Source organism: Galleria mellonella, unplaced genomic scaffold (genome assembly GCF_026898425.1).
Source record: "Galleria mellonella isolate WM207_F2 unplaced genomic scaffold, CSIRO_AGI_GalMel_v1 utg143, whole genome shotgun sequence".
NCBI classification, from domain to species: domain Eukaryota; kingdom Metazoa; phylum Arthropoda; class Insecta; order Lepidoptera; family Pyralidae; genus Galleria; species Galleria mellonella.
The window spans coordinates 580876-598320 of NW_026441997.1; the positions used below are offsets into that span (position 1 = coordinate 580876).

The following is a 17445-nucleotide window of genomic DNA, read 5'->3' on the forward strand; positions in this document are numbered from 1 at the left end:
AATACCATCTACATTACAAACAGGGAGCACATACTCAAATAACATTACACTTTTGAAAAATTTTGGTAGTGAAAAATATTGAGGTTCATTCTAATCGATAATTATTAATTGGCAGATCTATTATAATATATAAGTTGATATAATATTCTCAACATTATTTAAAAGACTTGTATATATTATAACTAACATAGGACTTCATAGATCATTTCTACAAAGTAGAGAAAAATTTGCAAAAAAGAACAATATAAATACAAATAATAAATTGCATATGCATTCAGAAGATAGCCATTATTTTTCTAAATCCTTATGTTTCTTAGAATTTAAGGCATATAAATTATGAGGCAATGACATATTTATTAAACTAATGCACAGTAAAATTCTATATACATTTGGCAGATTTAACAATGGACAGTGTTCTCTACTAGTCAACCATTGGGCAAATAGATAAATAAGTAGATGGGCATATAAGACATATGGAAAGATAAGACAACATAATTTAAAGGATTCTATTTTTGTAATTTACCTATGCAACCTTATAAAAATGTGTTTAAAAAATAGTATGATGTTGATATTATAATTCAGTATCACAGACTGAACCACAACTACAGATTTCAGTATTTTCATTTAAAAACTTTTTGCTAGTAGTTGATTTTTTCATTTTATAATCTAGATATTTTTTATTGGTTGTTTAAATCCAGTATAGAAAAAATCTGTACAATTAAAAAAAACATAACAAAAAAACTTACTCTATCCAGCCACCAAATTAAAGCTTTGCTATGATTATTAAAGCTATAACATATTGTTTATAAATTTAATAAATTTTTGTTTATGTTATTGAATATAATAAAATCAAATTGTCATTGTCCTTGTAACTAGGTTCTTAATGATAAAAGTTATTCAAAACACTTATTCTAACACAAACTACCATAACACTCACAATTTTAGATATTAGAGCCAAACTGTACTATGTATTATGATATTTATTAAACAATAAATGTTAATCTGTCTCTAAAATAAGAAATTTTAAGCATATTTTAAAGACAGAGATCAATATTTATTAATCAGTTCCATCACTTACAGTAAATTTAAAAATATATTTGGAGCTCTTACATCTTACATCATCAGATAATTATTGAGAATAAATAATTTATATTATTAAAAGAAAATCAACAACTACATGATGGTTCTTCAAGAGGTTCTGGATTGGTTATCTTGAAACTGTTATGGTCTAATGTTTGCAGTTCTATTCTTGATCTATTTGTTTCAACTAGTTGCAATGCAATATCTGAAAACATTTCTTCCACTCCTTTGCCTGTTTTACATGATGTTTTATAAGTAGTGCTGATTAAATTATGGCACTGTTCACTGAAACAAAATTAACTGTTTAAAATTATGTGACTACCAGTTACACATTATAATTCTTAGAAATTGTTTATAAGTTGTTTCATGTTATGTAGTTATTATAATATGAATATTATAAGAATACGAAACACTATTCCCTTGTCACTTTAGGATAATATAGAATCTACTAAAGGAACTCAGCACAATGCACAAATCCAAGAGAAAAACTTAATATTTAGGCATATAATGCCTCTTAGCCAGTGTGATAATACCAGGCCCATATTCTCCATTTATGAGAGACCTACAACCAGCACTAGATTGTTAATGGTATAGTATATATTTGTTATTTGGTTGTATTTAGCAGCCTAAAGAGAAAAATTGATTCAAAATATTAAAAACATCTTATAATAGTCGGTTTGATTACTTAATATAATTACCAAAAATTTTCTATATCTGCATCCGTAACTTGAGGAGCTGAACCTTCTAAATCAGATTTATTTCCACATAAAAATATCTTAGCATTCTCTGCATAAGTGACTATATCTAATAAGTGTTGACTTAATACATGAAATGATGAGGCATTATCCAAAGAGAATACTAAAATAGCTGCTTCGGCAAATTTATAATAACTTGAAGTGACAGAAGCAATTCTTTCCATACCGCCTGTATCCCACAGCTGTAACTAAGATAATATTTTTCATTAATAAAAAAATAATTAAAAATATACGCAACATTAAAGTGCAGATTATTACCAACCTTGACATCCTTATCGCCAACTTGATATAATTTTTCAAAATGATCTAATCCTAATGTCGACCTTCTATCTGAATTAGGAAGGAAAGTGTTGTTAATAAAGCGACGGAATAAAGAACTTTTACCAACTCCGTATTCGCCACACAATATTACTTTAAGTACTGGGGTTTTTACTACAGCCATAATTCATACAAAATTGTAATTATACAGCATATATTATTGTTAGTACGATTAAATCAATTAGTATTTCATACAAAATGGGAATTTTTTTTTTTTTTTTTTTTCTTTTCTTATGGCACGGCACAAAGTGCATCCGCCAAAAACAAAGTTTGGGAAACAGCATTTTAGGGAAGGAGTTTTGAACGAAGGAATTTAGGATAAGGATCAGAAAAGTTGAATGATGGATAATATAATGAAAAGGACAGATATCTAAATAGAAATTACAATATATTTAACCTTAAAAATATATATGTATATGAAAAGTACATAAAATAAGATAATTTACAACTTAATATTATTGATAAGAATAAAAGATGAAATCAAATTATATACTTCTAAATTATCAAGAAACAATAATACTGGAACTGATGTAGGTAAGGGAATACGGAGGGAAAGGAGGGAATTAAAAAGAACAGAATGGTCATAGAGAGGACAATTTAAGAGAATGTGATTCAAATCACCCACATCTGTGCCACAATTGCATATATTATTATTCACAATTTTTGACTTAGCCAAATGAGAAGGGGAACTCACATGGCCAAGTCTCATTCTAATAAGAGAAGACGTACCACGTTTATTAATACTATTAATACGGTAAAACCATGGTTTACAAGGAATAATAGGCTGAATACTAAAGTAATGATGGGCCTTAACTTGACAGCTAATAAGCCAAGACTCATTCCAAGTATTTCGGAGAAAGGAGCCAGGCAAAGCCGCCAAGTCATGACTGAAGATTTTATAAGGAAAGATATCACCGCACCCAATAGCCTCATTAGCAAGTCTATCTGCGGTCATATTTCCATGAATACCAGAATGGCCTGGAATCCAAACGAAAGAGATCAAATACCCTCTACAAAGACACATCTGCAATAACCTTCTAATTTCTATAATTACCGGATGGATTTTATTTGATTTGAATGGAGACTGCAATAGTGATTGTAAAGCACTTAAGGAATCACTGATGATTACCGATTGTTTAAGTTTCATAGTCAGAACGTAATCAATGGCTTTGAACATACCAAAACATTCTCCTGTAAAAATAGATGTCTCAGGAGGAAGTTTAACTTTTTGAACTATATTGAATTGATTATGGTAAACTCCAACACCAACACATCCAGATGAGTCATGCTTAGATGCATCACAAAAAATATGATGGTGGTCTTTTTTATTGAAAAACATGTAAGAGTTAAAAATGACACTTGCATTGGGATCACCTTTAGTTATGTTAATATTTAATTCAACTTCTGGAGAGAGAGTTAATGCTTCATAGGTTGCACAGAAAAACGGGAACTTACGGTAACTATGAAGAGGAGAAAGAGAAGAAAATTTTTTAAAACTTTTTACCAGACAAGGAGTGGATTTATGACGCCAATAATCCATGTTTTCACAGTATTCAGTTAACATTTGTAATTTAGAAAAAAGTGGATGTTCAGAGTATTGAGATATACGGAATAAATATTTATCTGAAATAAATTGACGTCTCAGGTTTAAAGGAGGATCACAGCATTCAGCTTGAAGGGCATTTATTGGGCTCGATTTCATAGCTCCAGTAATAATTCTCAGCGCTTTAGATTGAATTAAATCTAATTTTCTTAACCCAGCCGCACTACACGGTTCTAAGAGAAAAGTACCATAATCTAAAATACTTCTAATAATGGCATTATAGATTAGTTTCAAAGAATATGGATGGGCACCCCACCAGACACCGGATAAACATCTTAATATATTTAGTAATTTTTCACACTTTAGAACAACTTTTTCAATATGAGGAAGTCCCGAAAGTTTTGAATCTAGAGTTAATCCCAAAAAGATAATTTGTGATTTAACTGGAATTAATTTATTATTAAAGTAAATTGTAATTGGAGGGGGCATTCGCATTCTGGAAAAATGAACTATAGAGCTTTTTGTTACGGACAACTCTAAACTATTTTTATCTAACCAAATTTTTAAACGCTCTAATGCTGCTGTAAGAATTGTACAGCATTTCTGAACAGAACTGTCAATGGCATAAAAAAGAAGGTCATCAGCATATTGTAAAATGTTAATTTTAAATTTAAAATCATTGAGTATTGAATTTTCTAAATCATGTGTATATATATTGTACAAAATGGGACTTAACACTGATCCTTGAGGAAGCCCCTTCCAAAGAACTCTTGAGTGTTTGACATCAATATTATTAATACTAATTGACCGTTCTGTTAAAATATTAATGATGAAATTAATTAAGATGGGTGAAATATTTAGAGCAATAAGTTTATTTTTCAGTAGAGATATGGAGACATTGTCATAAGCGGCTTTGATATCCAGAAAGGCTGCAACAATTGAATTATTTTCAGTGAAAGCTAAGCGGATATCAGTTGTCAGCAAACTTAAACTATCAAGCGTACTCTTCCCTTTTCTAAAACCATACTGACTATTAGATAGTAATTCATTATACTCAACGAACCATTCTAATCGGTTTTTTGTTAAATGTTCTGCCAATTTTATTAAAACTGAAGAAAGGGCTATAGGGCGATAAGATGCAGTATCTGAAGGAGGTTTGTCTGGTTTGAGAATTGCGATTATTTGTTGTGACTTCCATGATTTAGGGATATTACCAGATATCATAATAGAATTAATTAAATCTAAATAATAATTGAGGGAAAGATTGTCAAGATGGGTAAAGAAAGAGTATGGAATTCCATCCTCACCTGGAGCAGAATCTTTAACCTTAGATAATACTGCCTTAAATTCACCTAGAGTGAAAGGAGAACCAAGTGTTGTGTTATCTAACTGGGAAATATCTAAAGAGTTAATTAACAAACCTTTTTCTGGCACATAAGGAGGAGCCAGCCTATCTAAAAATGGTTCTATAAGTGAGGGCAGAAGAACATTTGACCTAGAATCTTTAAAAGCACTTCTAAACCTTCTAATATTACTCCAGACTTTTGAAGGGTTAACATTAGGAGAAATTGAAGAACAAAAATTTTGCCATCCTGCAAGTTTCTTATCTTTTAAGAGTTTACGAGCACTTTTAAGAATCTCAGAGTATTTGTTAAAATTATCCCATGTGGAGTTCAGATTGTATGCTCTCTCAGCCTCTTTTCTTTTTTTAACTGCCACTGTACAATCATTATCCCACCATGGTGGAGATGGGATCCCTTTTCTTGAGTTACCTATCTTAGGGAAAAATTGGTCTGCAGATTCTGTTAGTAATGCTATAAAAGCATCAGAGCACTCATTTTCATTATCTGTAGATATTACAGGAAGAGTAGGAATTTTATTTTTGATATAATTTAAATACAGGTCCCAGTCCACATTATTCAAATTATACTTCTTACTTGAAGTATAATTTGATGTTGGTTGTAATTTGAAAGGAAAAGTAATTAAAATAGGGAAGTGATCACTACCAAAGGATAGAGATAATGTGAGCCAAGTAAGAGAAGAAGCTAAATTAGGGGTACATATGGATAAATCAGGAGCACTGTTGCCTTCATTAGGCATTGAGCGACGGGTAGGACAACCAGTATTTAATATGCATAGGTTGAGAGAATCTATCAAATCTAAGATTTCATTGCCATAGCAATTACTATTAGAGCTACCCCAGGATTGGTGTTGAGCATTAAAGTCACCTAAAACTAAAAATGGTTTGGGAAGAGTAGAAATAATATTGTTAATTTCATTAAATATTAATAAGGATGGATGAGGAATGTATACAGAGACATAACAAATATTATCAACTTGAACAGCAATTAATGAGAAATTATTACTATGGTTTAAAATTGGAATATGGGTGAAGGATGAAGGATGTCTGACCAATATGGCCACACCACCATACCCATCAGATCTGTCCTCACGGAGACAGGCATAACCAGGTATCCTAAATGAAGATACGGGTTTTAACCATGTCTCCTGAAGAGCACATATAAGAGGTTTGTACATGTTTATTAAATAGATTAAATCTGTTTTTTTACTAACTGCACTACGGCAGTTCCACTGCAGAACTTTGGCTTGGTTGTCCGTTCCTTTTATTATTTAAAATATTAATGAATGCATTTGAAAGAGAAGCAACGTTGGACGGTGGAATGATATTAAATTGTGTTAATAAATTTAAAAGAGCTATTACTATTTCAGAAATAGATTGTTTAGATTCATCTTGCTGTTTATAACCACATCCATCTGCAGGAGCAGGAGGATTGTAGTCTTTTGTTAAAGTAATATATTCACTACGATCAAACCCATAGGAGGGTTTTGGAGGACGACGAATTTTTTCTATGACGGTTTTTTTATAAGATTTATTAGAATGAGGAGAAATTACATTATGAATTCCATCCTGGTTTGAGTTTACTGTACTATTTACAATGACTGGATTAGATCTTAGAGTGTCAGCATATGATTTAATAGAAGGAGCATGCAATTTGCTTGCTTCAGCATAGGAGATGCAACTTTTAGCCATTGTTTCTTTAATTGCCTTTTGCCTTGAAAATTCTGGACATTTTTTGCTGTTTGCCTGGTGAGCACCTTGGCATAAACAACAGTAAAAATCTTCTTCTTGGACAGAACAGGATTCTCCAGAGTGGCCCTGACCACACTTGTAACAACGTGGAACAGATCTACATTGATTTTTAATATGGCCATACCTACAGCAATTATAACACTGAATGGTAGGGTATATGTACAAATCAACAGGCAATGAATTATAACAAATGAAAACTCGCTTAGGTAACACTTGACCATCAAAAGTTATAACAACAGATTCAGTCATTACAAATTCAGATTTACCGTTAACAAGAGATTTTCTCTTTAAACGCCTAACTTTCAAAATTTTGCCACAACCTAATGGAACTGAAACATTTTCTATAATTTCCTCATCAGACCAGGCAGTTGGGATGCCCCTTATTATTCCCATCCTTGTTAAATTGAATGCTGGTATAAAGGCTTTATAATTATGAGATTTTAAATCCACACTATTTATAAAAGAATTAGCATCTGTATAATTAGAGAAAGCTAATGATAATCTATTTCGCCCTATCTTTTTCAGACTACCATCAATTACATTTTTGAAAGTATTTCTCTGAAGGAAACGACCAAAGGCTATTGGGTGAAGTGAAGAATTATCATCCGGGGATGATAAAACTTTTTGTATGTGAACGGTGAATGGAGCAGAATCATGAGGTTCATAATAAACTCTACTAATAAAGTTATGTGGACGAGATGAGTCATTCTCCTGATTATTTATTAAATTATTGTTAGAAGATTGTTGCTGCTTTTCCTCGTTGAATTGAGAACATTCACATGAAAATTTATTCTTATTGTTTTCACCTCCTCGATTCCTCCTACGTTTTTTATTGCAATGCCTACAAACATTGCCGGCTACTGATTTACGTTTTCGTTTTGTTCCAGAATTATCAGAAATATTAACAGAGCAATCTGTGTCCATAGAGTCCTCATTATTACTAATAATTACATGAAGAGCGACCTCGGGGACCGTGCCCCCGGGATCATCCGGGGGTCCATATATTAAAAAGAAATATATACAAAAACTTACCTAGTTTACAGCTACTATTACACAAAACTAATATATACAAAATTAAACTAATATCAATGCTATTTGTAACTTATCTGATCGATATTATAATAAAAATAAATAAATAATTCAGAAAAACTCGACAGCCAAATTTTATGTTTCCCGCCCTTTTTTCAAATGGGAATTATTTATAAAATATAGAAGAGAGTAACCAGGTAATGGACATGTTAAAAAGTTGGCTGAAGCTTTATAATAAAACCTAGAATATGCATGTTACCATTTTAAACCAACAACACAATGAAACTATATTCATAGTGTCATGTAACTGCCTATATATGCCTCTTTACAAAATATTAATAACGAATGTTGTCGTAAAAATAAGGTACTTTTTCATAATGTTTCATGAAATAAAATTTCATGAAAGTAATTATAATTAAATAATTATATTTAAAATAATTATATACAATAATATACATATATAAACAATATAAATATATAAACAATAATTTGTGTTCAGAATAATTTGACTTTACTTTACTTAATTTCTATTTTAATTCTAGTATTGTTAATAGTTAAGTAATGCAAATTCTTTTGTCCACATTAAATAATAGATATAAGTTTCATACAGTGATAAACAGTATTTGAAAAACAATACGTATTATCATACATGCAAAATGAATAGCCTATTTGCAAATATATTTGTATACCTAATATTGTTGCATAATATGATATTTATATCAACAAATAACATAGGCACGATAGAAAGAACACTAATGGATATTGGTTAATTTTAATAATTTATCGCAATTGGTAATATAGCATAAAATATGAGCTCTGTTATGGTATATATAAATTATAATTAGATTGTATGTAAATTTTATCTATACTTAACTATATTAATTTTATTGGTTACACACCAATTCAAATCTATTAAAAATTATGCTAACGCTATGTTAAACGTTATTTGTTCTTTTGTTTGTGTCATAATGATCACAAATTTATTTATATTTTTACATATAACTAATTACGGTTATGAAAGGTAACATACACTTTTTAAAAAAAAAATTGCTCCATGTGACGTAGGCTTGCGTTAATAGTTGTTTTTTTTTAATCAATCCTTTGACACATGGATTAAGGATAGTTTAAAAATGAAAGGAATATTATAACAGATTACATTAGTACAATGACTCACAGATTCTCGAAATATATATATATATATATATATATATATATATATATTTATGTTTATTATTAATTGTTATCAATGAAATACACAGGTTGACTGATATAGACTGTATTAGCATTAAGTTCACCTTTTGCGCCATAGTTTCTTTTGATTAATAAAATGATTTATATAAATGATAAATAAATGAAGGTAACAAAACAGAAGGTGGGATACGACTATGTAGAAGTATACGGAATCATGTTTTTTTTTCATCGTAAAAAGTAATGAAAATTGATGTAAGTTTGTATATACATACATACATATCTGTCACGCCTGTCTCCCATTAGGGTAGGCAGAAACAATGGAACGTCAAATGCTTCGATTCAAACAAACCTCTTTTGCTTTTTCCACATTCATCAATCTTTTCATACACGCTCGCCGGTTACGGGTACTTTTAATTTGGCCCTTCTTCAGCACGTTTGTGTAATATAAATAATAATATAAAGGAATCAATTCGAAGAAAATATTTGTTTTTATGGGTAAAAATAAAGAATTGCATGTGGTAACTCGGATATATACAAAGTACTCTGTGTAACTCGGCTTTTCTGTCAAATACTGTCAATTCTGTAATCGTTTTTATTATTTTAGTTTTCTCTGATTGAGGATTTAAGTATGAACTAAATATTGGGGATGTATTGTGATTTATGTGGCAATAAATGTTGTGATATTGTAATCAATTAATTAAATATTGATTATAAGTTTTATGAATGTGACATGGATTTACAAACGTCGCATTTGGCTGCCGCTTTAATGTCTGGCAGTATTTACAATAATACGCCAGCCGAAACAACGCCAAACATCGAAAATATCGCAAATAAACCTGAAAAATCCAATGAAACTTTGAAAGAACATCCTGACGAAGAAAAAGAAGAAATGGGTAGTGAAGAGGGATTTTCGGATGAGGTAATTTTTGTTTATTATTATGAATCTGTATTGTTTTTTTTAAACCTTAAACATTTCAATACTAAGGGGTTTGGTATATATATTTCATAGTAGACTAGTTATCTTCAACATGTATTACTAGTTGGTGTTAACTACCTCTTTTTCATCTTTAGTCACCTCTGCTCTTACCTCTATTACATATATTAATTTCAAAATTTTGACCCAACTAGAAAATAATTCAGCTATTGTTGGTTTAAACTTCATAGAAAAAAATCTTTTTTCGATTGTAGGGCTAGATGTACATATAGGGGGGAAGGGATTGTTAGTAATGGGGTCTAATGAACCCATTGCTAGCAATACACTATCAGGCCGACCTCTATGTGGTTCCCACTGGAAACCATCATGAACAATTCTTGTTGAATTTGTCACAATGGGCTAACTGACCTGCTTCATCCTCACCTATCATCCTTCACTGGTGCCCCGCCAGTGTATACTGATAGTGCGGGCGGGGTTACCATTCCATTATCACCCTTTAAAAAAAAAGATGTACATATAAATAAATAGGAATACTGGTTAAAAAATTTTTAAGGTACCTTTATGTGCTACTATTAATGAGTTTCAAATAATTCTTATTAAATCAAAATTAATCTATTTTAACAAATAAAAATTAGATAATTAATTGTCCATTCTGTTACATGATTTGGTTGTTCTCTATTTTTGTTTTTTTTCTTTTATGCAACTTAGAATGACAAACAAGCTGACAGCCCACCTGATAGAAAGTGGTAACCATCACCTAATTTCTCAATATGAGCAGTACCATAGACATAACAGAGTATACTGTTTTCTTTATGATAAATCTCGACTCTATTAGTCTGTGTTATTTATTATGAAGATATTTAGGAAAAAATAAGATTACGAATTGTCCAAAGGAAAAATAGGCAGTATTTTATTTAGATACAGAATGACATCTATTATAAGTGTAACTAGCCAGTAAGAGAAAGGTAACCGCAGTTTCATCTATATAGGTCGGTATGCTACAAAGTCTAACAGTTTTGCCCATGGTACCCCCCTCCCCTATACATTGCCATTCCTGAGGACTCAGGTGTTATTCCTCTGTACCCTGTAAATTCACTGTCATATCCCACCCTTCAAACCGAAACACAGCCATGCAAACACAACTGCTTCACAGTTGAAACACGAATGGAACAGAGGTGTCCAAGCAAACGACTATTGTACATACAAAGTGTCTTACTGGTAAAAATAGTAAGAATAGTTTAGTTACTAACCACAAACAACACACTGTTGAAAATAAATTTAATAAATTTTTAATAAAATTATAATAACAAAATAATTGTATATTAGTATATTTGCATCTTTTAATTGTATATTATTTAAAGAACCTCTGTAAATTAAATAATCCTTTAATTATTAAATTAATTTAAATTTATACAATAAAAATCATAAAACAAATCCAATTTAAAATATAATTACCATATATTTTATTATATGTTTTAATTTCTTTATTACTTTCTTACTTTATTATTATGTGAGTTAATCATATCAGATAGCTTATAAGTGTTGAAATTCTTCTCTGAAAATTAGCAATTTTAAATACTTAGTTGATGATAGTAACAGTTATTGGTCTATGTGTAGTGATAGTACGTATTGGCCCATAGGCCATTATACAGTATAAAATCACTAGTTTTTGCATAGACAATCATCATTTTTTAAATATGAAAGTATGTTTATTTTGTTTGTTATTTCTTGGTGCTATAACTAATTAATAAGTTTGGTATATAAATAGTATTTGGGACTGAAAAGTATATATGCTACATTTTTATCTAAATAATTTTAATATAGTCATGGGCATAGTTGGTGTATAAATTAATTAGTAAATATTATTTTATATGATAAGAAATATTTCTATTGCTATTACAGGAAAATGAAGCACAGACTGGCAATAAGTCTATTCCAGGAAGAGGTGTTACTTTACAAATGCTACTAGAAGAAAAAATGCTTGAGCCTGGAACTGCTGCAATGACTATAGAATACTTGGTTTGTAGCTATGTTGTCTTATTTTAAAGATGGACACATTTTGAAGTTGTTTTGGTTCATTGTTTTAATTATTTTGGAAACATTTTGCTTCATCATTTCTTATACAAACAGCCAAGCAGTGGAATTCTCTTCCAGTGTCTGTGTTTTCAGATTACATTTTTTATATAATATACTTATTTATTTATTATAAAACCCAAAAATTATTTGTACTTTGTGTTTTATTGTAATTGCATTGAGAAAGTTTAATCAAATGCAACAAAATATTTTTGAATTCTAAATTAATAAGTACATGCAATATTTTTTGAAAGTATTGTCTTCTGTCTGTATGTTTGTTATGGTATCACATAAAAATTATTGCAAGAAATTTAATGCAGTTTTCGGAATTGTGTTTTAATGAAGGTTTAAGGTGTAGATGAAGATTTTGTCTGTTTGGAATTTGTTTGAAAGTTATTTCTTAATTGTTTCCATAATATTTGCTTTTATAGGAAATCACCCTTCCCTCCTCTTCATGGCGTAGACTATATTTTGTTGCCATTGAATATTTATCTAATATATAACTATAATATTGAGGTATATAAAATATCTAAATGTTTTAGTTACGAAGTTAATAACACAGTATTTTGTATGTATGTATAGAATCAATATATTTATCTACTTCTAAATTCTACAGGTATGTAGTCACTAGCAAAAGTTAATCAGAAATACAATTTTCGGTTACTAAGAAGAATGTTATACATACTAATTGTGTTGCATGTTAATTTAAGTAATATACATATATTAATACATTAATGTTCTTTATATTTCATGCAGGGTCAAAAATTTGTTGGAGACTTACAATCGGATGGTAAAATTAAGTCACATGAAACAGAAACAATTTTTTGTTCTCCTTCTGCTTGGGCAATACACTGTAAACGTATTATTAATCCAGATAAAAGGTCTGGATGTGGTTGGGCTTCTGTCAAATACAGGGGGAAAAAATTAGATACAATAAAAGCTACATATCTTCGTAAGAAACAATTGCAAAGAGAAAATATGCACACTGATGGTATGTTTGCATGTTTAATTTTAAAATTTCGTGCAGTGCTTTTAATTTTTATTCTAATTAAAATTTCCATTTGTAGAAGAAACAGAAATGGAAGTTGAAAATCCGCCAGAACCTCCTCCACAAAGGGTAGTAATGAAACACAACACAGTACCCAATAGGATGATGCAGCAGTAAGTTATTATAACAATAAAATCATTTTCATTATTCATGTTCATTTCATCATTTCAAAATTCATTATTATTAAATAAATAATTTTTTTATAATAGAAACTTGCTTTGGGTATCATATAGGTAGTATTATTCTTCAGAACAAAATCAATTGAGGAGAACGGGATTGTTAGTAATAAGAATAAATCTATGTGGTTGTCCTCCATGCGGTTTTATCTGGAAAACTATCATTAATTCTTATTGAATTCGTTACGATGAGTGTCTGATTTGACTTCATTTGTACCTACAAATGATCATGATAATTCTATAATTCTATTTTTATTTCATAAAATAATCATAATGTTATGACATATAATACCTTATACGTATAACACACAAAAATAAGCAATTTGTTCTGAAACTGAACTGAATTTGTACAATAATTTTTCAATAAAGGCATATAAACAAAATAATTTTGTAACTAATACAGTTATAGGTATATAACATAGATTTGTTTATGATTAAAGTTTTTTATATATAGGCAAGAATTTGTAAAGGGCAAATAAAATTTGTTCATTGATAGTAGATTTTTGTATGAACTCAGACTTTACTATTATTATTGTTTTTAGTGATACCAATATGTTGATAGAAGCAGTGTCATTTTCTTCAGTTGGAAAAGCGCAACCATTTATTGTGTCAGTAAGTTCGAATGCTTGCCTCGTGCTTGACATACACTGCCATTTGAAGAAGGAAGAGGTGTATGGTTATTTGGCTGGAACTTGGGATTTAAATACTCACAGTTAGTTATTTCATTGTGTAAAATTTATCTCATAAATGCATGCACACTGGTCTCGGAAACTGTTTATTTACCCTTCAGACATGACTCTATCAGTATAATAAGTTAGTTTAATAAAGTATAGGTTAGTCTAAGTCTTCTAGCTCTTCCATTTCTGCAACCAATCGTTATTTTTTTAATAAATGCGTAATGGTTATTATTAACAATTTAAAAGTCATCGGTGCTGCCAATGCAGTAATTCAAGTATGACAATTCATTAAATTAAAACATTAATAATCATGGATGATTAGAAAAGTATTATTTCTTATTAATATAAATGAAAAAGTAAGTTTGTTTCCTCTTGGCATTTTAATGCTTCAATCAATGTTGAACGTTAAGTGCACTTATAAATTATTATCAAGTCTCTCCGCACTCCCCAGGTAAACATTCTTGGCTATATGTGACATGCTAATGTGATGTGCTAATAACAATTTCTTTAGATTATTATTTTAATAACAGAATAATTCATTATTGTGGTTGTAATTAATACCTATTTACAAGATATCTAATATTAATTTACTTTTATCTTTTAGATTTAATGATAACTCACACATTTCCTTGTCTTGTGAGCAAAAATGACAGTAGACCAAGAGTTTTAGTGGAACTAGAAATTCAAATGGAAATTGAGAAACTTGGTCTCACCCTCCTTGGATGGTATCATTCTCACCCAACGAATCCTGCAATGCCGAGCCTAAGAGATTGTGATAATCAATTAGAATATCAAATTAAAATGAGAGGGCCATCTGAAATTTCTTACATTCCATGTATTGGTGTAATATGTTGTAAGTACAATAACCTTGCCAGTATATTGTTTTTATAATAGGTGTCTTTTATCATACTAAAGCAGATTAGCTTTGTTACATTGGTTTTTGATGATGTTATCTCGTCATATATATTATATACTGTTTACTCATGATTTTGTTATTTTAATAATTCATTGTATGTAAGGAACCTTTTTTTAAACCGCCTTATGGGCGAAAGCGTATGTTCCGAAGTAAACTGTTAACGGCTGAAGTAATATAAGGAACCTTGTAAAAGTATTATAAATTTCTCTTTTTGTTAACATTATAAATGTTTAGCGTGTTTATTTCTAATCAATGTGTACTCTTTTTCTAATGTTATAGCATTTTTATTTAGAATATAAAATTAAAGGGTACCCTTGTATTTTTTCGTTTCAGCACCTTATAACCCAGAAAGTCCAGTCTTGGAATCATCTTTAACATTTTTTTGGGTAATGCCACCTTCAGAACAAAGACCCACAGAATATCCCAGGCCCTTGTTATTGCAGTACAATATGATACATGATAGTCATTTGTCACCACATGCAATGGAACAGATAAAGAAAAGCATAAAATATTATTTTACTTTCACGGATGACACATTTATTAATTTTAAGGACAATTTCAAACCAGATATAACATTTTTGGATAAACTTAAGTGTACATTGACAGCTAAATTTCCACGTGAACAAAGCGATGGCTTACTTTGGCATTTCATACGAGATGAATTAGGATGCTCTTCTGAACATGACGATAAAATGGACTTAGATGCATTATTAGCAGTTCCTCAACCTATACCTGTATCCAAACCTAGTCAAACAACTTCAGTTCCCAACTTTCCGTCAGTTAGTACACTGCAACAAATGGTTAGTCGACCGGCTGGCGTTCCGCCTATAAACGTTTCTTCAGGCATTGGATCGCCTCATAAATTTGAAACGCCTCCATTAAATATTCCCGTATTGTCGACTTCTACGAAATCATCAAAGTCATCGAGTTCCTCTCTCTCATCAACATATCCTACGGGTTTAGATATGCTGACGAGTATGGCATTAGGATTAGGATCTTCAAACTTACCTCTTCCTTTGGGTACTACAGGTTTGGAAAGTCTAGCCGCCGCTAACAGTATGTTAACTGGACTTACTCCTAATCTACCGTCTAGCTTAGCCGCAAGTTTATCTAGTAATAAATTACCTGATCCACCTTCATATGCGGCTTCTCTTCAAAATTTAACAAGCAGTATTGGAAACTATGATAAAACACCGTCTAGTACTGCAACAAGTACCACATCCACTCCTATTCCAGCAAGTATAGCTTCTAATCTAATGATGAGTTCTGCAGATATAGCTAATGCATTGTTTTCTGCTAGTAAATATTCAAGTGCTGGTATTTTAGGCATTCCAGATCCCATGTCGAAATCAACTTTAGCCGCCAATAATATGTTTCTATCACCGTCATTAATGAAAATGCAAGAAACTCTTTTAAAACCGCTGTCTAGTAGCAGCTCAATATCTTCAAAAGTTGGTTTAGATCAAAATGTATTGATGAAATCTCCTCACGATCTGTTAAAAGGTAATAAAGACTATTTGCCGCCTGATTTTGGGAGTGTGGGAAAAGGGAAAACGGACAATGCTTCTGTAGATGCAGTGAAGCTATCTGAAGGAAGTGGCTCTTCAAAAGGAGAATCCTCTAAATCTGAAAATGTTGATATGCAGGCAACTGATTTTAGTATGTCGTCACGCGTGGGTGGTGATTCATTTTTGAATCAAATGCTAGAATTAACAAAAAAGACGACTATGCCGGACTACATGTCAGATTATGGTCAACCACCATTAAAAATGGCTAAGTCCGAAGAGCTGCCGGCTCCTGTGCCACCGTCTAGTCATTCATATTTAAATACATCTAGTATCGTAGATACTATAGCACAAGTAGCAATGGGGAATTTTTCCAAACACGATGAATCGATGGATTATATCAAAGAACAAGATTACACTACAAATAAAACCACAATGAATGAGAATGATAATTAAAAATGGAATCTCATGATAATATTGGAATGATTGTAAATTATGCTTGGCATTTATTTTATTGTAGTAATATGGTGTGTACAAGTATACTCATACATAAGGTAAAGGCCGATTTTTTATCAGGTATGCTTTTTTAAGTGCGTTTGTGTATGTGTGGACAACTTTTTTTATATTAAAAACAAATCTCAGTATTTTAGACTTAATATAATTTATAATATTAATAAATAATAAAAATGGTAATAAAATTGTCTTAACTCTTATTAATTTTCCTTAACCTTTTAAAATAGAATATTGAGACAATTATTATTACAGAAATGCTTACTTACTTACTAAGAGTTGGTGATATTATTGTAAATATTCCGCGTTCCGTAACATAGTGAGATGAGAACGGATGAGAACAGACTTCGGCAATTTTTGCTGTAAAAGAACAATGTTAAGATTTATAGAGCCTAAGTCAATAATAAGTATCAGGAATGTTTTCTTGATTGTGTTTAATTAGTGCGTTGGTAATTTTATTCTAATTATTAATGATTTATCATCCGCACTATATAACACAGAGAATAAAAGTATTTACTTGCTTTATTGAATCTTTATAGATATATTATGTTAATAATGTATCTGGACGATATTTGTGT

At 30.5% G+C, this 17445-nt stretch overlaps 2 protein-coding genes across 2 annotated transcripts; one reads left to right on the top strand and one right to left on the bottom strand.

Moving 5' to 3' along the window:
* Positions 1-137: 137 nt before the first annotated feature.
* LOC113510460 (ras-related protein Rab-4B) lies at positions 138-8047 on the bottom strand. The gene is made up of 4 exons (XM_052903633.1): positions 7995-8047; positions 2098-2349; positions 1779-2023; positions 138-1365 (listed from the first exon to the last, which is right to left on the bottom strand). Exons 2-4 carry the CDS (start codon positions 2275-2277, stop codon positions 1167-1169), a joined length of 624 nt encoding a protein of 207 aa, XP_052759593.1. The 5' UTR covers positions 2278-2349; positions 7995-8047; the 3' UTR covers positions 138-1166.
* Positions 8048-9585: 1538 nt separating this feature from the next.
* LOC113519996 (MPN domain-containing protein CG4751) lies at positions 9586-17059 on the top strand. The gene is made up of 7 exons (XM_052891670.1): positions 9586-9947; positions 11865-11981; positions 12792-13026; positions 13103-13196; positions 13802-13971; positions 14541-14789; positions 15186-17059. Exons 1-7 carry the CDS (start codon positions 9759-9761, stop codon positions 16811-16813), a joined length of 2682 nt encoding a protein of 893 aa, XP_052747630.1. The 5' UTR covers positions 9586-9758; the 3' UTR covers positions 16814-17059.
* Positions 17060-17445: the final 386 nt, after the last annotated feature.